At 33.9% G+C, this 25,936-nt stretch overlaps 1 protein-coding gene across 1 annotated transcript; it reads right to left on the bottom strand.

Annotated features, from left to right (window-relative positions):
- Nucleotides 1–8,286: 8,286 nt before the first annotated feature.
- On the bottom strand, nt 8,287–23,310 carry LOC125818172 (helicase protein MOM1-like). The gene is made up of 10 exons (XM_049497713.1): nt 23,145–23,310; nt 20,511–21,033; nt 20,115–20,293; nt 18,868–18,972; nt 11,130–12,449; nt 10,405–10,827; nt 10,168–10,299; nt 9,873–10,086; nt 8,516–9,273; nt 8,287–8,390 (listed from the first exon to the last, which is right to left on the bottom strand). The coding sequence occupies exons 2-10, from the start codon at nt 21,025–21,027 to the stop codon at nt 8,343–8,345; spliced, it is 3,696 nt and encodes a 1,231-aa protein (XP_049353670.1). The 5' UTR covers nt 21,028–21,033; nt 23,145–23,310; the 3' UTR covers nt 8,287–8,342.
- Nucleotides 23,311–25,936: the final 2,626 nt, after the last annotated feature.

The raw sequence follows: 25,936 nt of genomic DNA, 5'->3' as shown, positions 1-25,936 counted from the left end.
ATATTAAAAAATTAACTTAAAATATATAAATTATTTATCTTGATTCAAAACAGATAAATTTAAAATTCCGATTCCGATTATGAGGATATAATTAGATGGCTAGATCATGTCCCCTTCATTTATCTATGGTTAAATGCAATATAAGATATAAAATACATTTTCAAACCATATCTTATGTTGGAATAGTCTTTGTTACTCATACAATTCAAAGTCTCAATTTATATTTAAGTCGTTAGAATTTTTAGCCATTGACATTTCTATTATGCTTATTATATTATGAAAGATATGATCATATACAATCCTAGTTGTGAGACACGTATTATTAGATTACAAAATTTGATATTAGTTCTAAAGTTTTGACTGTTATGTATTTGCATTTTATAAGATTCACTAAAGGCAAAAACACTTCTTACCCTTTTTTTTTTATATCACTAAGATGCGAACTCGAATTTTTTGAGTAAAAACGAAAAACTCATCACAATCCTAACGTAGGAAGGAAGAAATTAATATTGACTTCCACTATCTTATGGAAGTAGTTGTGAGATTCAAAGGCTATGAGATACACAATCCTAATTGTGAGACACGTAAAATTGAAGTATAATTAAGTTCAATATTAATTTTGGAGCTTCGACTAATCAGAATTTCCATTGTATAACACTTGTTATAGGTAGAACCACTCCTTTTCATTTTCTATCATCAAAATTGATATTCGAAACCTCTGATTAATAAAAAAAAAATTGGTGAAGAATGCATAGTTACTTCCACTATCTTTGTTTGGTCTATTTAGCAATGGCTTGTAATGAATTAGAAGCACTAAGAAAATTGACTTAATTTAGTTAAAAGGAATTATTTTAAAGTCATTTTCATAAATATCTCAGCCAAAATAAAAAATAATGTCTTTCTAGATCTCAACAATATACTATACTATATGTGCTAAGCAATATGCCAATTCTTAGTTTGACCTCTAATTGTGTATGACAGCTGTCCATACATCATTTGATGAAAACTATTATGAGTAAATTCATGACTTTCATCCCATCAATTTTATGTGGTTCCTAATAACGTGAGTCGAATATGAAATTTCTGATTAATAATAAAATAATAATATATTCTTTGAGATCTAATTTGATTTTTATAGAGTTTTTAAGATATTTTTTTATAGCATTTACCATCGCTTCTAATTTAGGTGGGTAGTCAGTACTATCAAAGTTATTTAATTTAAATTCAGGATAAAATAGATATATATTATTTTGAGACTATTGTCTTATGTATTGTAATCTTAAATATGCGACTGAAGGACTCTTCTAAAATGAAAATGGATAGTCAAGAACGTTAAGGAGATAGAATGATCAGATTTAATATGGATCTTTAATGGATAAGGTGCTTTAAGGCTCGAAAAAAATTAGATTTTTTTAAATTTTATTTTATAAAAATAACATCTTTTCAGCATTATAACTAAAAAAAATTTGTCTAACATTTCAGTACTTTTCAAATTGTGAAACAAAAGAGACAAAAAGAATTAGTTACGAATTTCATTACTAATTTGTCGATATCCTCATAGCTAATTAAATTATTTATAAGTTATAGCTAAATAGAATTGACAACGAATATTACTATTTAACTATAAAATTTATCTGCCCGCTAATTTATTTATTTTTTGGAAACTTGTTGATGCAATAAATAAGGGAATAACACAAAATGCTTGAACACAAGAGGCTTGTGATATTATTAAATGCCAAAAATAATTTCTTGTTTAATTTGTAGGGGTCACAACATGCAATAGTATAGAGGTCAATATCTCATAACTGAGGGCACAGGTTATCTGCTTTTATTAGACCTTTCGCCGCTCGGTAATCAGTATCCATTTTGAAATTCAACTAATTCTGATTCGTATTAGGAAGTGTCATTTTAGAGATAACATGCTCTCTAAAAAAAATAACTCTATACTTGACACTCAAACTCGAAATTTCTAATTAAGATTGATAGATGATCAGTACTGACCACGCCACTACAACGTTCGATATTTTCTATTTTCACCAACTTGTTATATCTATAAGATTATGATTTTGACTTTGTGGGGATCTATGGTTTCATCATCAAGGGACAATATTTTTTTGCTTGCAATAAATATTCATGGATTAATTCATAGTACCAAGTTGGTCATAATGTGATAGGTACTAGATTTTTAATTAATGTCTCATACCTATGTCGGCGTCACTCACTCCTATTTTTATATTTTTGTATCCTTTCGATTCACGAAAAACATAATCGTAAAAAAAATCGATGAGTGATTACCTTATCAAGTAGGGCAACCGACCAAAGCTTAGACCCTTGTCTTATCTAGTAGGGGAATCGACCAAGACTCAAATCCTTATGAATCGATTGGCTAGACCTAGACCTGTTAAGTTAGGTCTTAACAAAAAAAGTTCACAGTGCTTAAGCTCAGTGAGATGGGCTCGAAATATAGCTATTGAGTTGATAAGAAGGTTTTCCTAAGAAAAAAAGGGATAATTATTTTAATTTTGTATCGGGGAAAAATATCTTCTTCGAGTTGTAGATGATAATATGATATATCATATTGGGTAAAAACTTATCATTAATTTGATGTAAACATTGATTATCTACGTAAAATCTTATATTAGTCAAATCACCAAAAAAATGTAGTATGATGACATGTATCATTTTACTCTTAACCAGATGTCATAAATTAGAGCTTCTAAAATAGTCACTTTTAGTAGCAAACGGTTTACCTTCGATAATGAGATTTTTAAGTAGAAATCTAGATTAATCAAGTCTACAATGGAATCACACAGATGAAATTGTTTTAATAACCGTCTCTAAATAAAGACATTTTGAAATAAAACTTGCAAAGACAAAATATTATGAGTTATAATAACTAACAATTCAAAAAATTATTAATATATATGTACATATATTTTATTATATAAATAACAGCTAAGACAAATAAATTAAAACGAACATGTATCTAAATTAGGTAGGGACTCAACACCAAACTAATTCAAAAGTGAACTTGAAGCTGTTAGTACTATTCAAAAGACAGGTAACAGCCTTTATAAGTGACCTAAAAAATTGAACTTTTTTTCTTACAAGTTTTCAAGTTCCAATGCAAATAGTAGTTTTTTATTTTTTCATTCAGGGTCCGATATTCACGTCACATAGGATCTCATTTGGAGAGAAGTGCTTTCTATAAAAAAAAAATTCATATCCTAAAATCGAATCTGAAACCTCTAATTAAGGAAAGAGCAGCTCTGTCCACTTCACCAGAATGCAAATAGTAGTTACTATTAATTATTATATGGTAGGAAAGAAATTGTAATGTCTTTAAAATTCAACTATGAAACTATGAGGAAGAGGAAAGACATTAATAATACACACAGGCTGTCATACATTTACACTAAAGTGGCCAAAATTATTGGTGAATGTTGACAAACATTGGCTCCACTTCCCATTATTGAATGCAAAATTGGAATTTTTTTAAAAAAAAATTATTGAATGAAAAATAGAAATTAATTAAATCTATAGTTTTTTTTAATGGTTGTGATTATATCTTGATAATCACGATGATCGTGGTAAAATTTGAGACGCTACGATAAAAAAAAGGGTCATTTCATTTTGATAAAATACTCAACACCTAAGTTTCATAATATATTTTGATTCACTGTCCCATTTATAAGGAGAAAGATCGTTCTTTATGTCGCTTGACACTATAGAGTATAGTTCAAGGATAACAACAACACTTCATAATTTAAGTATAAAATTTATAAAACATGAACTGTTTTTTTTGGGAGTTTCATTTTTTTTTAAATATCATGGTTGCCTCATTATATATAAATGAATAAAAAATTAAAATTAGTAGCAAAAAGTGAATAAAATAGTAACCAAAAAAAAAAAAACTTTTCTTGAAAGTGCTCAATGGAAGTAGACAAAAAATGCTGATTGTGGGAACACAACTGCCACCACTGAAATTATTACATCACTAGTGACTATTTTTATACATTTTTTTTAATAAAAAATAAAAAAATAATCTTTGAACTTTTAAAAGTGTCATACAATATACCCTAATAATCATATCTAGGGTTTATCGGAAACTGATTCTCTACCTCCTAAAGTCATACACATTAACATAATATCAATTCGAATCTCACTTGTAGAATTATACTAATATATTGTCAGTTTGTATAATAATCATATCTTAGATTTGTATAACGTTGAAGAAATAAGAACGAGTGGAATAGTCATACAAAATATAGTTGAAAACTTAGAATTCTTCTAATAAAATTTAGTTGAAAAAATATGTTGGTCAAAAGCTGCTTTATTTATTTTTTTTTCTGACAAAAAACTTACAAGTAGGTGAATCTTTTAGTATCTTCAGAAAAAACTTACAAGTAGGTGAATCTTTTAGTATCTCAAATTCTAGTTATAGTAGCTAAAAAGTGGAGTATTTGTATAAGAAAAGCTAATTTGACTCAAGAACAAACAGATACTAAAATTTTAACTTTTCTTTTTTTGGTTTTTACGTCATTTTAGAGTTCAACTAATTTGAATTCACACCAAGTAGGATTCATTCGAAGAAAACGCTCCCTACCAATGATTTATATCAAAAGCTGACACTTTGATAGGAGCAACAACCTCATTCGCTGAACCATATTGTTGGTGATAAATTCAATCTACTAGAACCTTAGGAGTTGACACTTCTTATTTATTTGAAAGTATTTTAAATTGGAAGCAAATTCATATTTTGGACCTTTTCAAAAATCTTAGAAGGAACTTTATATCTTGAATTGCTGACATTTGAGAATAAATATTTTAGGTGTAATGTTTGTTAAATTATATTGCATCGCAACGATAAAAAACTCATTTTATGTAGCAACTAATTTAATATAATTGCATTATTACCTTAGTATTTTCTTCTCATTCCTTACATTTTCATAATAACTCTACCGTATCCTACTTGTACGTTTATCATTCAAAATATGAATATGACATTATATATGGACGAAAAACGATAATATCTATCTAAACACCGCATTCATTAGAACAATACAATACATTATGAACAATACATAACAACCATCCAAACGGAGTGTTAGGGTATTTTGTTAATACGGTGCTTCTCACAATTAATACTATTTTACATCACCTTCATTGGTTTCATCTTTTGTCTGCTCAGTGCTTTTGGTTCTTCGTTTAATCTTTGCCTCTTGATCGAATTTTTTTTGTGCATCTTCGGTCTGTTTTCGACCTGAATTTGGGGTTCTTTGGAAGAACTTATTTTTTGGGGCCTAAAGCCACTGCTTTAGCGTTGAGCCGCCCTTGCCTGTGAATGATAAAGGGAACCATTGTTGCTTGCCATGATAATGCACTCCGAAAGGAAAACAAGAAACAGGAAAAAACGTCTTTTTTACTTCAACGAAGAGAGACTTCGAACCTGAATCTGATTTTTTAGACATGTAATGAAGGACTGGAGCTGCCTCAACCTGCAATAAAGTCTCCTTCTGAGAATTGGATATATGACTATGACGTTATATTATGTTCGGCCAAACTTCTAAAATCAACTTAGTATTTTTCAAAAAAGTACTTTTGGTGAGAAACAGATTTGTGTTTGGCTAATCAATTTGAAAAACACTTTTGAGCAACAATTAGTGTTTGGTCGAACTTTTAGGAAGTGCTTTCAAAAAGGATATAAACATCAATGTGACTCTTTAGGATAAAAAGACATGAAGTCGGGTTCTGTTACTATAACAGCTATGGCTTCTTACGTGATAAAAGCACCCTAGTTTTTTTCTAGTGCCACACCATAGTAAGCCCTAACTTCGTTCACTATTATAACAAGGGTGCTTTTATCGTGTTAGGAGTTGTAGCTGTAATAATAGTAGAACCCGACATGGTGTCTTCTGTCCTAAAGAATCGCGTTTATTTTTTTCAAAAGCACTTTTGGAGAGAAGCTACTTTTTTCAGTTTCATCTTCAGCTTCTACTCAGTCACCTTTTCTTCTCCTAAAATCTTGGCCAAACACCTCAACTTTGAAAAGAGAAGGAACTTACTTTTAGCCTTGGCGAAGCTTTGGCCAGACAGGTTAGTAATTAGAGAAAGAGTGAAGCTGGCTAGTTATGAAAATAAATGATAAACACCGAATGTAGGTTCTGCCAATTAATTACCTTGCCATGGGGAGATACTAGCTTTTGCAGGGCTGTGATCTTGTCCGTTAGGCCTCTCCACAACTCCTTTGTTTTTCCTCACTGACACCTGCAACACAAGCATAAACAACATCCTTTATGAAGCTAGACACTTAATCTGCGCTGCTGACCGAGCTAATCTTTACTGGAATACCTCTTATCATCACAAATAAAACAGGAAAGAGCAGAAAAACAAGAAGGGGTCATTTGGTTGTTGGTCAGAGTTATGCAGGAATTAGTTATTCCATCTTCTATCCTGCATAAAATTAAGTAGAGTCCCTAGTAACTTATACACGTATTAGTTATGTGAGATTTTGTTTCGATAAGCAAGATTCAACAGAGTACATCTTGAAAAATTTACATGACTGCAAAAGTGGGGATACTTTTCCTCAGTTTGATTGCCCAGTTGTGATACATATACTTTTGTATAAGCTAATTGCGAAAAAAGATCTCTTAGTTTGTCTTTCATTAGCTCTTTACCAGTGAGATGTTCTTTCTCCTTGGGCAAACTTACATCTCTGTTTCACATACTACCGATGAAAGGGTAGGAAAATGTCCGCAAAAGGGCATATATCCAATCATGGATCTAGAAGAGAAGTATCTAAGTATATGTTCAGTAACCAATAATTTAGCTGCACTATCAATCCATTAAAACAATACTCAATGGCAACATATCACCCGTTCCTCTGATGTAGCTGAATAATTCAAGGTATTACATAAGACTCAAAATGTAAGAAAAAAATGGTACCCTGGAAGAAATACTAATTGCTGCATCCAGGAGTAGTACCATAGTTAATGATATGCGTTCTCTCGTTTTTTGATACTTTAGCACAACATAGAGGTAGTTGGTCAAAAAAAAATTCAAGTGGTAATTGTTGTAAATGACCCCTATTATTTGCCCATAAATGAAGTCGTCGAAAGATTTGGCCAAGGTTTTTTGTGTCCATCCCACAATGGATGAATTGAAACTAGTTTACTTAAAGAAGAGGTTGCCAACATTAACATAATATTAGAAGATTACAAAAGGTCTTGGAAACAATATATAGTTAATATTATGTCAGATAGTTGGACGAACAACAAACACAAATGTTTCATCAACTTTTGGTTACAATCTCTCGCTGCCTTTATTTGGTGGTAGTGTAATAATGAGATTTGGCTACTAAAGCAAGATAATGGTACAAAAAGTAGACAAAAAAATAGGAATAATCACTAGCAATGGTTCTATTTTATTAGTGTTAAAAAAAAAGGATAATGATTATTGGCAACTCGGCCTCATATTTATTGGACTCCACATTGTATTGGACTCAAGCCAAAAGACACAAGCTGAAATTTCATCAATCTATACTTCCAAAAGAATAAGAAGATGCCAAGTTCATTTATGAACACCTTTGTTAGTTTAATGAGATTTTTCACAAATAATCAAGAGCTTCTTTGTCCTACTGTCACTCTTTGCCACATATAAGAGTAACACAAGATTTGGATCTATTTTTAACCAACTAGACTTTTACTTTGGGGTTTAACCCTATTTCATAAGACCCTATAAATACTAATCGTCGTGTGATTTTTCTAAGTTTGTATGATTGAAGATGGGAAAACCCTTGAGAGGTTGTAGAGAATCTAGTTCTACTTTAAGTCTCTGAGTTCTTCTAATTAAGGTATATTTAGTGGTAATTTTCTTCTTGTTCAGATTTAATGATTTAAGCTGTTTATTGGAATTCAAGAATCTGAAATATTGAAGCTCGAGCTATTGCTACAAATTCACAGGATAAAAAGCCAAATTATATAAAGTGAAAATCAGCTCCAGAAAGGTTCAGATCATGAGATAGTACACTTGCACAGTTCAAAACCAACTTCCCCGGAATTATAATGTAAATGAAATCAGCTTTGGCAGTGTCGAGGTACAATGAATTAAGCATGCCTAGCTACATTCAAAGATTCAGAAACATGGGATTATGAGAAACCTAAGCATTCATGCGTAATCTATCTAAACGATGATATTCCAATAAAAATACAGACAGATAATAGGAGCATATAAAGCTGTGTTACTCATGAACCCTAAAAATATAGAGCAGGTGGAGAAGAGATGCGTACCCAGATATTTCCCCAAAGCCTCCTCTCCCTAGGTTAAATTTGGTTAGACCTCTGTTAATGTCCTCTGACAGCTTTCTTTTCCATTCTGCATTTTTCATTTTTCTAAAAAGGAAGTTTCTATACATACAGATAGAAGAGCTGACCCACAAACCCACAAATACACAAGCAAATCCACTTCATTATCCAATAGTTCAGTCATCATCGGACACACAAACAACAGAACTTACATTAGTAGCTGGCTCTGAAGAGATAGGACCTCTCTGTACACTGCCCAGTGAATGAAAATCAGATAGGTCTAATGAATCAAAGTTACAGCCTATATCTGGTAAAGGTGGCATAAAATTAGGCCTGTTTGCACGAGATCGATTCTCCATTTCTTGAAGCAGTTCCCGTGCTGAGAGAGATGGATTTTGTATAGCAGGCAGTCCTCCAAGTCCATGGTCCAAGGACGTATTCCTAGAATCAGAAAGATTTACAGGTAATTGTTGCACTATGGGTGGCTGTATTGGATTTTGCAGTGTTGATCGAAGAGATGCAGCCACGTAAACGGGTCGTGGATGAACTGGCATGCCATTTGGAAGGGTTGACGGACTGTTAACAGACGTTGATGTTGGTCCCTTGAAACGCTGAAGATGTGGAGCTGGAGCACGAACTTCGCCACCTAATCGATGATTACCCCTGGAAGGAGTGATTGCACTAATGATAGGCGGCGGCCTGCTTATACTTCCTGCAGAAAATGTGGTTGAACGACTAACAGCAGCAGGTTGGCTACATGAACATGAACCAGCAACAGATGAAGATCTTAATGGAGGCAAACAAGCTTCTGCAGATTGTACTGAACCATTAGCAACTGGTGAAGATGAGATAGCAGTCTGCTGGGACTCCACAGGTTGGCGAGCTGAGGATGAACCACTGATTGTGGAAGATCTTAAACTCTGCTGCTGCCGTACCTGATCTGGATGCGGCATATAACCAGGAGGCACAACTGGAAAGAAACGATAGATACTAAAATCAAGTTTTTCATGTTGTGTTAATTGCCGAAAATTATACATGTGATGCACAATCCTTATAATTAGATAAAAATGAGTTTTTTGTGGGCCTTTGAACTAGATACAAACCAAGTACACGTGTATACTATAAGGAAATTAGCAATCTGAAGCATCAAATAACACAACTTCAAGAAATAGCAAAGAATTCTGGGTTGTAGTTTGAGATACATGAGGCCTCAGAAAGATATAGAATTCGACTAAAGACATTAAGCTTGCGAGGTAGAGATCATGGTTCATTCCAAGAACGAGATTTAATCAACAAGATTTAGCTGTTAGATATGTTGAACAATATGTGTTTTGGGGCCACAAAAAAAGTTGAAGTCAACAACACAATTCCCCTATGTCATAATTAATGTCGGTAAACAGCAAATATAGAGCCCTCTCTACCTTTATAAGGTAGGGGTAAGTCTGCGTACACACCACCCTCCCCAAAACTCCACGTGTGGGATAACACTGGGTATTTTGTTGTAAACAGGAAATATACAACTAATGTTTAGGAACACATAATACACAATTAAAATACTTTGCTGTATACCTGGAAGATCAGAAATTTTGACATCCATGAATGTAAATCTGAAAGCATCAACTAGAGCTTTATTCATGAGAATTTTGTTCTGATTCATATCAAGCTCCTTCTTCTTCAAAAGATATGCTGCCTCCACCTCCTGAAGCTTTAAATCATATTTCTTACGGATTGGTGCTATAGCCTCCTCTATCTCTTTCTTGCACTCAGATCTCAAATGCAATTTCTGTTCAAAGAGAGGAAAACAGGTTAATAAAATGATGCATGGAGTCCTGAGTTATAATCATGGAGGATATTGGACACAAACCATATCCTCAAGGCCCTTTGTCACTTGTTCTTTTTCTTTATGTATTCTTTCCCATTCTATATGAAGAGGGTCCGCATGGAAAGGAAGAGCTAAATTACAAGTGGCCATCTGATGGGCAGGACGCACGGATCCCTGAACAAAGGCAACATTAGTGTTAGTCTGAGAGATTACTTGACTAGGAAGTTCAGCAGAACCCTGAACCACTTGAAACACAGTTTCAGTATTCTGAGAACATACACACGGATTCGTAGTTGATTGAGGATGCAATCTACTCACTGCTGGTAAGAAAGATTGATTGTGGGTAACCCTAACGTCTGACTGAACAGATGCACAAGGCTCCAGATTTTCCCCAGCTGGAGAAACAGCTTGATGTGAAGGTCCTGCTGCATGGGGAGAGGATCCAGGGATTGGAATAGAGTTTCTTTCATCGTGGGCTTGAGGTGCAGACTCCCTGCGAGTATGGTGAGCGGCAACGGGAACACCATCATCTACTCTATGATGTTGCTCACAATTGCCAGCTAAAATTGCTTCAGAAGTGTTGTTTATATTATGTCCAGAAACAAGTTCAGTTTGCATTTCAATCTGGTTTTCACCAGGTGGCATATCGTTATTGTGTGTTCCATTATCTCCTGAAGAACGGGAACATTCATCTAAATTTACCTGATCCAGCATAAGTGAAAAACTATCAATAACAAATCAGTCTGATTATATCCATAACTCATTGAAAGAAAATGCATGTGCTTGCACAACATGTACACGATTTTTGGGAGATATAAGTGGAAAGACACCTGAGATAACACTAACTTACTTTACGAGACAGAATACACATCCTCTAGTTAAAGATATTTTAACTTTCCCAGGGAAACCCCTAAACTACTTGTGTCCAGATTTAGAACCTAAACAGACAACAGGATGATCCAACACATGCATCATATAAACGTGCAAAACAAAAACAAACATACTGGATTTTGCGGTAAAGAACTAGCATCATCTGAAGTAGGAACTGCTGCTACACAAGGCATGTCTGCTGGTAATTCATCTGGAGTTATTGGGTTTCCGTCAATGGGGCTAACTTTGTCTCTCTGGTTTCCAACAACATTTGGCAAAAAAGAATTATTTTCTGTAACCAATTCTTGAATAGTGTTATTTACTTCAGATATTTTATCATGTCCAACAGCTTCATTAAGAGCAACTTCAGATACTTCCAAACAAACTCTACTTTGTTTGTCCAATGCAACTTCACCAGTATGTTCTTTGGGAGACAGAGGAACCTTGCAAGCATTTTCCTCTTCACTGTCACCTGAATTACCGGCTTCATTAGACTGCTTAACAGCAGAAACTGATTCACTCCCCATGGATGTGATCTCAGCTAGCTCATCTGAAACTGAAGCTGCTAAAACATTAGTAGATTGAACAGGAAGAACATGGCACGCTGCTGGAGAAGATGCAGGTGCATCAGATGCTGCCATGTCACCCTGCAAGGCAGAGACAGCTGTCTTAGGAATACTGTCAGAGACATTTAAATTTTCCTGAGAGCACTCCATCTCGTCTCCAGAATCATGGCCCCTACCAGAGGAGTTTTCTCTGGTCTGCTGCGATGAAACCTTCTGCATTTCCTCATTCCTCATAGCAGAGTATTTAGCCTTAAGCTCTTTCAGTTGCTGGTCCTTTAGGCGTGTGTGCACTTCAATTTTCTTTGCAAACTTAGTTTCTAATGATTTTTGTCCATCCTTTGTTGCTGCAGTCTCACCATGTATAGCGCGAAGAACAGCTATCTCCAGTCTGCACTCCTCCTCTAGCACTTCATTTTTCTTCTCCCAGATTCTATGGAACTCCTCAATTTTCTCGTGTTCCTCTTGTTCCCGCATGGACATTCGTTTGCCATGTCCACACTGAACCTCCTTAATGACCTTTTCCCTTTGACTATCCCTAAGTTTTTCTGTAGGAGTCACAGTGCCTTCTCCACTTAACTCATTATCTTGTAACCTGTCTATGATATCAGTTTCCACATTCAGTGGGGCAGATATTGCAGCTTGTGATATGCTTTCCTTATATGGTTCTTCTCCAACAGATTTCACTGGTGATATAGAATATCTTGAAGAGCTTGAAGCATTACCGCTCGGATCCAATCTCCGCAAAAACATCTTCTTTAAGGAACGCAGCTTCAGATAGACATTGTTTGCCTCTTCTTTAGTGCATCTGAACTCTAGCCGTTGTTTTACGAGCAAGAATATATCGTCTTTGTCAATCTTTTCCTTTAAGATTGAAGCTGCAGCCCAAGACTGTAAATTACAGTAAATTAACAGCAATAAGAACACAACGATAGTAAAATCAACATGTAAATTTAAGGCTACTTTAAAGACATCTCAAGCTGCAAGAAGAGTCATGAACTGAGACAAACCCTTTTCCTCAAGCTTTCATACACACAAACTACTTTACCATTAGAAAAAATTGAGCATGTTAAAACTTGTGACCTTAACAAGTAAATAGTATTATTTTTCTCTTCTTTTTTCCGTGAGAACTGTGATGCCAGTATAAAAGTCCATTGTTGTGCAAAATAATACTTACTATGTCCCAATTTATGTGGCAGTGTTTGACTAGACATACAGTTTGAAAAAGACAGAAAGACTTTTGAAACTTGTGGTCCAAAAAGAAGCCATTGAAATTTGTGTGACTAACTATAAATAATCTCATTAAGGGTGAAATGAGAAAATTAAAGTTAAATTGTTTCTAAATAAGGAACTATGACCTTCTTTATAGGATAAACTAAAAAGTAAAGTATTGAAACTTAAATTGGGACAAAAGGAATATTGGGAATAATTTATACCTACAGTGAAATGAGAAAATTAAAGTTAAATTGTTTCTAAATAAGGAATTATGACCTTTATAGGACAAACTAAAAAACAAAGTATTGAAACATAAATTGGGACAAAAGGAGTATTGGGAATAATCAATACCTAGAGTTACTTGCATATACAACAAAACTAATCCTCAGTCCAAACAAATTGGGTCAGCTATATTCCTCACCTCCAAACAAACACTATACCTCAATCCCAAACAAGTTCAGGTCGGTTATATGAATCCTCACTAATCATGTTTCTCTAATTAAACTCATTGCATGCCATAATCATAACAAAGGAATCACAAAATGTTTTTTCCTTAACAATGTTTATAACTTCATCTATTAAAAGACTAAGCAAATTTTGATTTATGATTTGTTTTATTTACCTAGTACACACCCAAATCCAAGTTAAGTGGTGTATATCACGCGCTGCCACATATATATTTTAATAAAATATAATTAAAATATATAGTTTTTCTTATTATTTTTCTGTTTTTTTATATTTGTTTCCTGATTCTCTTTCTTTTTCTTTTTCTTTTTCTTTTTCCCTTATCGACATTTCACCCTTCGGACAGTACTACAAAGACCAAGCACTCCATCCATTGCACCACCAGAAGACCCAAAAGAGCGACCATGAACCACCCACCATCAACGACATATCCACCTTCTTTGAGATAACAAAAGGCAACTGCAACTGCTCCATTTTTTCGCGTTGTCGGTAATAAAATACAAATTTTAATCGGCATACGCGACCATTCCACCATTTTTGCAGCACTATAACAGGGGAAAAAAAGTTAATAGGAAAATTAGTCCCTTGTGTAAATATTCTGGTCTTTTTCCCGTTAAATCGACATCTGCAATGGGTTTTGTTCCTTATCGGGAAGTCTTCTTTGTTTAAGTTTTCTTGGGTTGAAATTGAACTCACGGTACAAATCTAATTGGGTTTAAGTTTGGAAAATATCAAAGGAGTTAATTATCTTAATCAGTCATTTACATATATGGAGGTTGACTTTTTTTTTTTAAGTAACTAACTTTTTTTCAATAATCACCCGAATCTGAATTACAAATCAAGCTCAGCCAGCTTAGTCTCATTTATAACACCATCCCATCCTACTGCTATCTACCAGACTCCTCATCAGAACTCAACAGGAACTATGACTTTACAAGCCATGATTTACAAGCATAAGCAATATTTCTAGTCAATCTAATCTCATCCACAACCTGTTGTTCATATATCCTGACATTCCTTTCTATCCAGATGGCATATGCAGTTTCAGCAAATACCAATTTAAAATCTGGGCTTTTTGGAGGTTGACTTTTTGTTGTAGGGTTTCACAATATTAATCAATTTGTTTTGTCAATTCCTCAGTTCCATAATTAGGAATATTTAATTAGGGAAACGTAGAAATATGCTTCTATAACTGTGACTATGGAGTATTTTAACCCAATCTTCATTTCAACCTATGAAAACGAAAAATGAGAAGTCTAAGAAAAGAGAAAGAACGGAAAAGAGAAAGGAAAATTAAATGCAAATATAATTGTTTTTATATTTGTGTTTCTTGCTCCCTTGACACCTCAGCAAATAGCTAAAATTAGTCTGGGGGGTCATAGGACCCTCGCAAAGTATAAGTGTGTAACTGGTAACTCAAAACAAGTCTAAGGGTGTTCTTAGCCTTTTCCCCTTTTTTCGTTCACTGACAAGATTATGTATTTATAGAGAGAGATAGAGAAAATTCACCTTTTCTTGTACAGTTTCACAGTTGTATTCTGGATTCTTAACTTCATCCCTATTTTAGTTCCTATTATATGCTGCAAATCTAAAGCAATGAATAACTTACAGTCAGAAATATCTCATATAAGCTTGGGATGGAACTAGGATTAGTTTTTGGGCACATAAGTGGTGCAGGGAGATCGAGTTGAAGGAAGCATTTCTTAATTTCTATCGCATTTCTTGCCAAAGAGATGACAGTCCAACAAATTTTGTAGGTCTCACGAGGGTGTTCAAAAGGAACCTTCATGATTGGTAGGTGGAAGAATTTCACAATTTGATAGAGCTTTTGTATGGCCTGGACATGCCAAACAACTTATTGGATTTCCTGAAGTGGCTGGAGAGTGATGACGGATTATTCATTGTTAGCTCCTTTTATAAGAGGATGCTAGTGAGAGATGAAGGTACCTTCCCCCGCGACTCCATTTGGATCCTAGAGCACCAAGGTCTTTGTATGTTGGCGGCAAGGGTGTGTTATGAACAACAGAGAAGCTGAGAAAGAGGAGAATCACCTATGCCAGTTGGTGTTTCATGTGTAAAAGTGTTGGTGGAAGTGTAGATCATCTTCTTTTGCATTGTAACGTGACTAGTCAGTTCTGGAGGGTAGCCCTTATTCCATAAATTTGCTTAGGATGCAATGGGTCATGTCAGGTATAGTGAAGGAGGTCTTGCAAATTTGGACTCATAGAAGGGTAAAGGAAAGACGGAGGGCGTGGTGCATTGCCCCCTTAGCAATCATGTGCGTCATTTAGAAAGAGAGGAATAGGAGGGCGAAGGGAAGAAACTAGTTTTTTTAAAAATGCAGAGTAGTGTTTTGTCCCTAGTTTCTTTTTGATGTACTTGGGAGGTCCCAATTGATGTAGGTTCTTTTCTTTTGGTATATGGCTTGTATACGAGGTTTCCCCCCAAATGTTAATAAAATTATTTATCTTATCAAAAAGAAAATTGGGGTGTTTGGCCATGAAAATTGTTCACTTTCATGTTTGGCCGTAAAATTCTGAAGAAGTTTGTTTTCACTTTTTCAAGAATTTTCAGAAATTCTAAAAACAACAAAAAGTTGTTTTCACTTCAAATTACTCACAAAAATTCAAAAACAACACTAATTTATTTCATGGTCAAACACAACTCCAATTTTCAAATATCACTTTTCACTTTGAAAACAAAAACTATTTTTTTCTATTTGCACAATGAAACATGACCAAAGGCCTACTTACAATCAGACTTACGGGAAAAGCAAGACAAACAATTGAGGAACATCAAGCTAATGTGAATGGATTTTGAAAGAAAGAAAAGGAGGGGATGTTCCACATGTATCTTTAAAGTAAGCTGTGATATTGTTTCACACTTCAGACCGTGCTCTGGGACGTATTTGGAAGCAGACAAGGTTTATGCATCGCCAATGGCACTACAGTAGATGTGTGATCAAATCTTGTACATAGAGTTGGGAGAAAACGAATTCAAATCGATATTAATCTGGTAAAGATAACTCCTCTTCACCGTCGAACGGATGTTTGATCTTTAGCTTGTGCCATCGACATGTTAACAGCGACACTTTTTCGACATATCCAAGGAAGGTGCTAATAGGGAACATACGAATGCTATAAAGCCTCATATGATGGAGGAAATGAAAAGGTAAAGGTCCAATTTGGTCGATCAATGACCCTTCGGGCTGGCCAGTGGTTTGGACTTGGGACTTCCATGTTGGAGGTCTCAAGTTCGAAATCCCTTGCTAGCGAAAGCAAGGGGTTTGCCTTCTGGGCCAAGCTCGTCGCACCGAACTTGCCTAATGCGGGTTACCTCTTTTGTGTGGTTTGCGAGTTATTGCATAGGAGTGGGGGTTTTACCCGGTGCGCATCCGAAGGGTAGCTGCAGAGGGTTTCCCTTGTCATCAAGAAAAAATTGGTCTATCAATGATTGATCCAGATACGCTCTATTAAAATTCAATGTTTTTAGATATGTTTAATGTATTTAACATTAATGAAAATGATTTTTCCTATCAAAGAACTATGAAAAGTACTACCTTCTCCCTGAACGAGAAGAGTTCCAACCCATATACATATCATGCAAAAGTAAGAACTTCATTACAAAAGTTGTGTTTATGGCTGATGTTGAACGTCCTAGATTTGATTAGAATGGAATCAAGAGGTTTTCAGGAAAAACATGGATCTTTCCTTTTGTGGTCAAGGAGGCAGCTAAACGGAATAGCAAAAATCGAACAGCAGGAACTTAGAAAATGAAACTTATTTTATCTATGACTAAAGATATCACTAGGGCTTGCTTAATCAAAAAAGTTCTTCTAGAGTCAAATGCTCTTATTTTTATTCAAAAAGAAAATGCAAGACCTGACATTAACGTCAACAATATAGAATTTAATGAAGTTGTTCACAAAGGTGGAATTGATATTCAGCTATGCTTTTTTAATCTCCCAATAATATAGTTTTGTATATTTTAAACCTCGAATTCTTTGGACCTATTAGATCCCTTCAAGTTTCAATATCAAAAGACACCTTTAAACTTAACTATTGATGAGTGGATAAATGCAGTTGAAACATCTTTTAATGAGATGAAAGTGGAACGACTCAATCACATGTTTTTAACTTTGCAACCTTGCATGGTTGAGGTGACGAAAGCTAAAGGTGGAAACAACTACAAAGTGTGACACATGAGGAAGGAACGAGAAGGAAGAAGTCTTCTGATTCAACTTTGTTATGATATTGATGTAGTTAATGAAGCTAACACTCTAATTCAAAGGTGATATGGGATATAAGCAATTCAATGTTACTAGGAAAATATCCTTTTTGTAAAGTTTGTTGTTCCTATTTTGTAGCCTTGGCATGTTGTATCTTTTGTATAACCCCTTTTTTATTAGACTCATACATTTAGAGACACAACAGTTATTTAGTTTAAGTAGTTTTATCCTATTTGTAGAGACTCATGCACATAAAAAGTTGTGAATATTAAGTCTATGTTTATCTTATGGACTTGCACTCGAATATGTTGATGCTAAAAGGGAAAATTCTTTGTTGAAATTATCTGCCGATACCTTTCATGGGCTAGCAATTATTGTAATATGGGGGGGGGGGGGGGGGGGGGGGGGGCGTACAACAAAATGGAAAAGAAGTTAAAAGTGACAAACGTTGAAAAAATTTAACAAGTTGTAATCTTTACTTATAAACATTCATCGACTTCTCCACCCGATAGAAGAATCACAACTAACTCTTTATAAATCCAATGGGTCCATGTTCAGTGCATTAGCTAATTGATGGTAATGATGTTCTTTTTTTTTAAGAAAGGTAACAATAATGATGGTAAGGGTGTTACTGGAATTTTAAAAGTAGAGTTACCAAATTAGGAAAGAGACATTCTTTTCTTTATTTGATAACCATGGTGGCGCCACCAGCTTGCACAGAGGGTAGGGTACCTCCCACTAACAATAGGTACCAGGCAATTCTATCCACCAAGGCTAGAACAGATGAGAATTAATCATCTAAGTGTTTTGTCTCTGCTGGGATGTGAACCTGAGACCTCATGACGCTCAACCCACTTCATTGACCACTAGGCGGCCACACCCTTGGGTGCAAGAGGCATTCTTTTTAAAAGAGACTAAAAAAGAAAAGTAAGACATAATTGAAACAGAGGAAGTAGCACTTATGAAGTGAAGCATCCAATCTATGCATTCCAAAAGTCCCACGCCCAAAAGAAATGTTTGGCACTTGAAGTACTCTTCTTCTTTTTTTTTAGAAAGGTTAAAGAAATTGAAGTACTTTTTTTCTAACTACTAGATCTCAATAAAGCTCCGGCTCAACCTACATTCTGAAATCCAATACCCTATATATTTTAATATACAATGTCTTCTCTAAAGGTCGATAAGTTCCAAAAGCTAAATGAATATGGATCTCCTCAAATATAACTAAATTCAGATTTGTCAAGTCTCGGGCAGTTTCTAAGAGACAGCCTCCACTGCATAGAAAATAAGGAAAGATAACGAAATCATTTGTGCTTAAAATACAAAATATGTCAGAAGTACTTTATTGAAACATAATAAAACAGGCAAAGAGATATTGGAAGTGGATGAGAAAAAAATGCTAACCAGAGATATCTGGAAAGCCTGTAAAATTGTTTCCGGCTCCCTACTAACATGATGATTCTCCATAATATATTCCAGAAATTTTTCCGCAGTATGTTTGATGACTTCCTGTATTTAGATTTTAGAGCCATATCAACACAAAGCAAATGACTGGGAGGTCATGACTAGGGTGCCAATCCTTAGTTTATTTAAAAGGAGTAATTACAAGTTCAATGTTGAGTATGGCAATCTTGCCAAAGTACCTTTTTTCATTTTCCTTTATAATCATCACAAACATAACTTCAGTTTTTCTAATGAGATTTCATACCAGCCCCCCATCACCACCCAAAACCCCACCCATTTTATAAAATAAAAAGAACAAAGAATGGGAAAGAGAAACGGAACAAACTATAGATGGCATGAGGTTCCTCATAGCAGATTAGGAAGGGCAAGATGAACTTCTTAAGAATGAGTTGTAAGCAACACAAAATGCTTTTCAAAAGCATCTTTGAGGAACCTAAAGATCATAAGAGGGGTAAGGGAACGAAATGCAACAGGAAAGGATCAACAAACTGTTGTATAAGATTCATTTTCAGGTTAGGGTGCTGGCGCATTTTAGGGAAGTTTGGAAAACCAAACATGTTCTAAGTTAGGAAGACAGAACAGCCAAATGGAAATAGCTTTAATAAAATAATAGAAGAATATTTGAGCTAATGGCAAACTAAAGGATAATGGGAGAACAATAAAATCTAAGATCACTCAATTGAACACCTTCGTTATTGAAAAATATAGCACTGATTTAGGTAAGATCAAATCAATTGTAGAACACAAGACAACTTCATTGACAGCTATTGAAGGAAGTTCGTTCTCAGACTGCAGCGCACTCAATCTTTTGGTCAATGCATTTTGACTCCCTTAACCGGAAGCTGAAATAATTTAGTCTTTTTAAGTGAAAAAATTCAAGAAGTGAATGATACGGAAGCTTTAAGGAAAGAGTTACAACAGCAAACACGAGCATTCGAGTACGTTTCTCCTAAATGTTCTACTACACAGATAATTTGGTTTAAACCACTAATAAAGCTCTAGTTAACACCTGAGGTAACTTAACCAGGACGTACTCCTCTCACCTGAACAGATAACTGACCCTTGCGACATTTCCCAGAGTAAACACATTTTACACCATTTTGTAGATATGATATTAGCATTCCCTTCAATGGGATACTGATAAAAATAAAATAAAAATATAAGACATGTAATGTATAAGTCAATACCGAAACTTTTATCACTCCAAAAAGTTTTGCCATCTCAGCTTTCAGATGGATATGGAGGCTTTTCTGCTCATTGTATAGCATTCTTCTTTCTTCGGGCTCAACCAGGTCTGCCTCATGCAACAGACTCGATTGAGATTTAGTACCATGCTCCCCATCAGTACCATCATCTTCACAAGCATCTGAACCCAATAAAAACATATAAATTAGGTGCCACATGTAATCAATCCGCAAGACTATGTTCATCTAAAAACAGCTAAATATATGGTGCAACAAACATACACTAATAGGAGGATAATCTATTGAATATGGTTGACTCAAGAACTACGTCCTTTCAACAACAAAAAAGGAGAAGAATAACAGTAATAAGAAAATGAGAATTTCAAGAGAACGATTGGCCTACTGATGCAGTACCTTCTTTCTTTTGTTTTTTGAATAATAACTTGGAAGTTCTGCCATCCGTTTTTTTCCTTTTTAAATCAATAGGTGTTGTAGTATTCTTCTTGGTAGTGCTTACACTTTCAGATTCCATTGTCAGATTCTTCACAATCTTCTCTTGTTTCTCCTTCTTTATACTAGACGAATTGGATTCTGTGCCTAAGTACTTTGATCTTGACGAAGTAGAGCACCTTTCAGACCTTCTTAAAGGGCTTGGAGTGTTCTGTTGTTCAAGTCCCGCAGACTTCTTCTTAGCAGGAGGCATGGATGGGGTCCGCTTCTCAAGGCGCTCAGACTTCCGTTTACTTGCAGGGGTTAAATCCATTTGTTTAGATGAGGCTTCCTTGACCGAGGATCTTGTGGATCTATCTGTCTTTCCCGAGTCAAAACTTGATGATCCTTTACTAACCAGTTTGTTTTTTGAGTTATTACTATCATTATCCCTACTTTTGCTCCCGGATCCAGCATCAATAGCCATCTTAAGCTGTGATAAATAAACCTCAAATTACGTCAGACAATTCTTACTATTCCAAGTACTAAAAGATGTAGTAATCTGATGCAGAAAAACTAATGCGCCCGACAACAATTGATGCTGAAAAATAAAAGGGTGCGAGATTAAAAGCCATCCTGCAACAAGGCTCTATCCAAATTTGCTCAAGCCCACTGAAAAATCCAGTAAATGTCAAATTGACAATTATCCTGGAAGCCATTTCATTGACTTGGAATCAGTTTACCCGACCCAAAATTTAGCTACATGCCCCATCTCTCAGAAAAATTACAAATAGTTATTTCCTACATGCAAATTATTGTTCCAACAAATTATTATTTTTTTGAGAAAGTTAACTGATCACAAAACAAATTATCTTGACCTAAATTTCAAAAGGATCTAGTTCAATCACTTATACCAAAGCAATCCCCTGTGTGCTATCAGGGTATCACTATTCAACAGCAAGATTAGCTTATCCCTAAAGTCTATCTGCCAGCATGTAAGCTCTGAAAGGATTTAGGTGTGTTTGGTTTGGTTAGTCAAAAGACTTTGAAAAACATTTCTCTACGAAAACAAGTTCCTTAAATGAGGAAAATGACTTCCCTGATGAAAGGAAGGAAAACAAGTTCCATAGTGACCCTCCATGTTCATTGTCTCCTCCCCACCCACCCAACATCCCCAACCCCCACCTATTGACCATCCCACCCCCGCCACCCCCACTCCCATGATATTTTGATAGATTTTACTATATAAATGCTCTTGGGATAATTTTTTTTTGCTTACTTACAAACAAAATAAAATAAGTAATACCCCATCATTTTCCATAAAAACATTTTCCTTCGTACTAGACACGTCCTTAGTCAAAAATAAAAATAGGACATATAATAAGTTTTAAGCAGCAGATATGGGGTAAAGCATCTCTCATTTCTTTTTTTGAAGAATGGTAACATTTCAGTTATGAGGGTACAACGTAGCTCTGTTGAAAAATGTTAAAGAAAATTTCTACATTTGAACTATTCACTTGGTAGCAAAACTCAATATTGTATATCTGTTCTGAAAAGAACTGGAATAAACCAAAAAAGGGGAATTTAAGAGTGCATAATTTTAGCTCAACTTCAAGAATCCAATTCCACTCAAACAAAACAAAAATATACAGTTTGTGCAAACCCCAACTCAAGAACATGACAAATACATATAAAATCAACTAAAAATAGTGCAAAAATATGGTACAGTCCGATCCAGCTTCTCCAACTGCTCTTCATACAAGTAACAACCTTGAATATTGTGAAAAGAAAACATTTTTACACCATGCATGCGGTCCGTAACACCGACATTGTTGTTACCCTTGAGAAAAAAAACACCACCATGAACACCAAGAAATTGTCCGACCACCTAGAATTTACAGTGGTAACAAACAAGAAACATACTTTAAAACACCTCCAAATAACTGTAATGTGCTAGAACTTGTTCACTGCTATGAAACAGCAGAAATTTCCTCCTAAATCGTTCTGATGGAAACAATACTTGTATATCACTTTTGAATAGAGATGGAATAAACCCAAAAAAACTGACTTTAAGCTAGCTTTTGGCCATATATTTTGAAAATTTATCATCAAATATTTGTTTGGTCATACATTTTGGATCAGGTCTTCAAAAAAAAAAAAAAACTTCCAAAAACTGCATGTCCAAACACTACTTCAAGTTCCGAAAATCCCAACTTCCTAAACTCAAATTTCAAGTTTCAAGTTTTCAACTTCAAAATCTGCTGCTCACAAGAGCGTGCATACTTCTAGCTTAAATTCAAAAATCCAATTTCACTCAAAACCCAAAAAAAAAGATTAAAAAAATCACACAGATTAGACAGTTTATGCAAATCCCAACTCAAGAACATCACAAAATTCTAACAAAATCAACCAAAAATGCCACATTCAAATACACCTTCTCCAATTACTCTACATATCGTGAAAAAAAACAATTTTTACACCATGCATGTAGTCAGTAACTCAAACATTGCAGTTAAATCAAACAAAAAACATCACCATGAACACCAAAGAAAAAAATCCGATCCAAACCAAGAATTTACAGTGATAACAAGTCAAGAAACTTACATTAAAACACCCCCAAATAACTGTAATGTGCAATAGAACTTGCTTCACTTGCTATGAAACAGCAAAAAATTTTCTCCCAAATCGCTCCGATGCAAAACCCTACTTCAACAAATCCCTAAAAATTGAAATTTGTTGCCGCGATTTTAACTTATAACGGGCCGAGATAACCCGGCAGGCGTTTCACTTTTTTGAAGTACTTTATTACTAGTTAGACATTTGTACTCATTTGGATATATCTTCACAAAATTTATGTCTCTTAGTCAAACACCTTTTCATCGTTAGTCGATAATTTGACTCGACACAAAATTTAAGAAGAAAAAAAAATTATTTATTTTTATTGTCATTGTTCGACTTGATACTGTCATTAAAAAATAATTATTGATATAAGTATTTTTTATCACACTATCTCTACTAATTACTCTTTCCGTTCCATTTTATATGTCATCCATTTCTATAAATAGTTAGACCACAATATTTGTCATTTTATAAAATTTATGTATAAATTATCATATTTTATCTATTATACCTTGATAGAGTAGTTAATTAATCTTGAAAATATATTTATTTATCATTTATTATAAAGTTGACTTAAAAAAACATTAAATAAGGGTAGAAGGGTAAAGTTACATAATTTCTTAATGCAAGTGCAAAGTAAAAATGTGACATATAAAATGGAACGGAGGGAGTAATATTTTTTGGTATTAAATTTTAAAAAATGATATGGAAAATTGCGTTCTAATGAGGGAATCAAGATGCTCAACTAGAGTAGATAGGCGAACAACAGGAAACTCAAATTGTACACTATTTACGACACTACCAAGTATATGTATTTAATACTAAGGGTAAAACATGAAAAAAATTGTATTTTCTTGATATGTCAAAAGTGACAAGTAAAAATGAAAATTTATTTTAAGAATAAGTGACAAGTAAAAGTGAATGGAATGAGTAGTTTGATTTGATACAAGATTTGAGAAAAAGATATAAATGTTTTGATCTAAAATACGATGCTAAAATAGACATTTTAAAATTAGATTGTTACCCCCCCCCTCCGGGCCCAAATTTCTTGTTCAATTTTCCTCTTTACTTGTCCATTTGACAATTCAAGAAAGGATAAAAAAAAAATTACCTATTATACTCTCAATTAATTATTTTTGAAAAGGTAGAAATTCTTGAAAATCTTAAATTTTTAATTCACCCACTTCATAATTAATAGGGTAAAATGATAAACTTACTATGTCAATCATTGTTTTCTTAATAGGTGTATCAATTCAAAAGTTGACAAGTAACAAGGGACAGAGAAAGTATTAGATATAGAAATGAATCATTTTCTTGAAATTGACTAAAAAGGAAAGTGAGTTCAAATTATTGATCATGTTTTTTTACAATTACACATGATGGTGGTCGTTTGGTAATGTGTATAAGAATAATGTTAAATACAATGTATAAATTATGAGGATATCATTTCTTATGCATTATTTGGTTTGGTGTATTAAAAATGATATGAATTGCATAATTTTAAATTTTTATATATTTAATAAAATACCTTCCACAAATATAGTAAAAATGTGGATTTTTTGGGGGAAATATAATGAGATTTAATTTAATTTAACAATAATTGTTTGAATTCACATTTATTAGTTTCTGTTTTGTAAACTATTTTATTTGGTAAATGATGCTTAAATAAATAAAATTTAAAAAGACTACAATAAGAGATTTCATAAGCCATGGTTTTTTCTTCTTCGTCATCCCATTCAATATATTATTCTTAATGATATTAAGTGAATTCAAATCATCTAAAGTTTTATACTTATACATGTACATACAATTTCACCTATTATGTTCTCTATTTTTTAGTCCACAAAAAGCAACAAATTATATGTAGGTAGGACTGTAGGTTCATTAATTATAAATTACTACACTATTACAAAAAAAAAAAAAAGATTCCCCTATCACTAATTAACAAAATAGACTAATACTTTTCTAATGGGGAGTAATTTCCCGCAGATGATCACTCGACTTTTATTTTACTATATCAAAGTTATTATATTATTATTAACTTTTTAATGAAAAATCACTCAATCTTCTTAAGTATTACAAAAAGTCATTAAACAACTATTTTTATACTCAACTTTTCTTCGGTATTATTGAATTGTCTCATTTATTTCCACTTAGTAACATTCTGTTGAGTATATTTTCGGTTAAGAAATATAGTTTAGCGACTTTCGTGATACATAAATAAAGTTAAGATGATCTTTTTCATAACAAGTCGATAGTTGTCTTTAACCTAAAACATTTGACAGAGAATGGTTTTGGACATGTAAGTGCCCGTTTGGATTGACTTATTTTAGGTGCTTTTAAGCCAAAATAACTTTTAAGCAGTTTTGAAGTGTTTGTATAAAGTTAAAAAGTGTTTATGAACACTTATTTTAAAGCCAAAATAACAAAAATAAGTCAAAAGTCATAAGTTAGAAATTCTAACTTATAGCTTATAAGTCATAAGCCAAAAGTCAATCCAAACAGTCCTAACACTTGTGATACATAGTGAATAATGTAGCTACAAAAAGACATCAATTGCCTTGGCAAGTACAATTAATTGATTGTGACTAATTAACAAGTAAACAATACATGATATTGAATGGAACACCAGATGTTGAAAATCATACCATTCTTGCAAGGACTTTAATGATATCATCCATAGATGGCCTATGAAGAGGATCATCTTCAATACAAGCTTATGATACCGAATGAAATATATGACTTCAGTACAGATATCAAACAACAGATGTTGAAAA

Source organism: Solanum verrucosum, unplaced genomic scaffold, assembly GCF_900185275.1.
Source record: "Solanum verrucosum unplaced genomic scaffold, falcon-dt-bn FXZP01000253.1, whole genome shotgun sequence".
Classification (NCBI taxonomy): Eukaryota; Viridiplantae; Streptophyta; class Magnoliopsida; order Solanales; family Solanaceae; genus Solanum; species Solanum verrucosum.
Note: the sequence above shows the minus strand (reverse complement) of the source record. Positions and strands in the feature narration are given on the sequence as shown.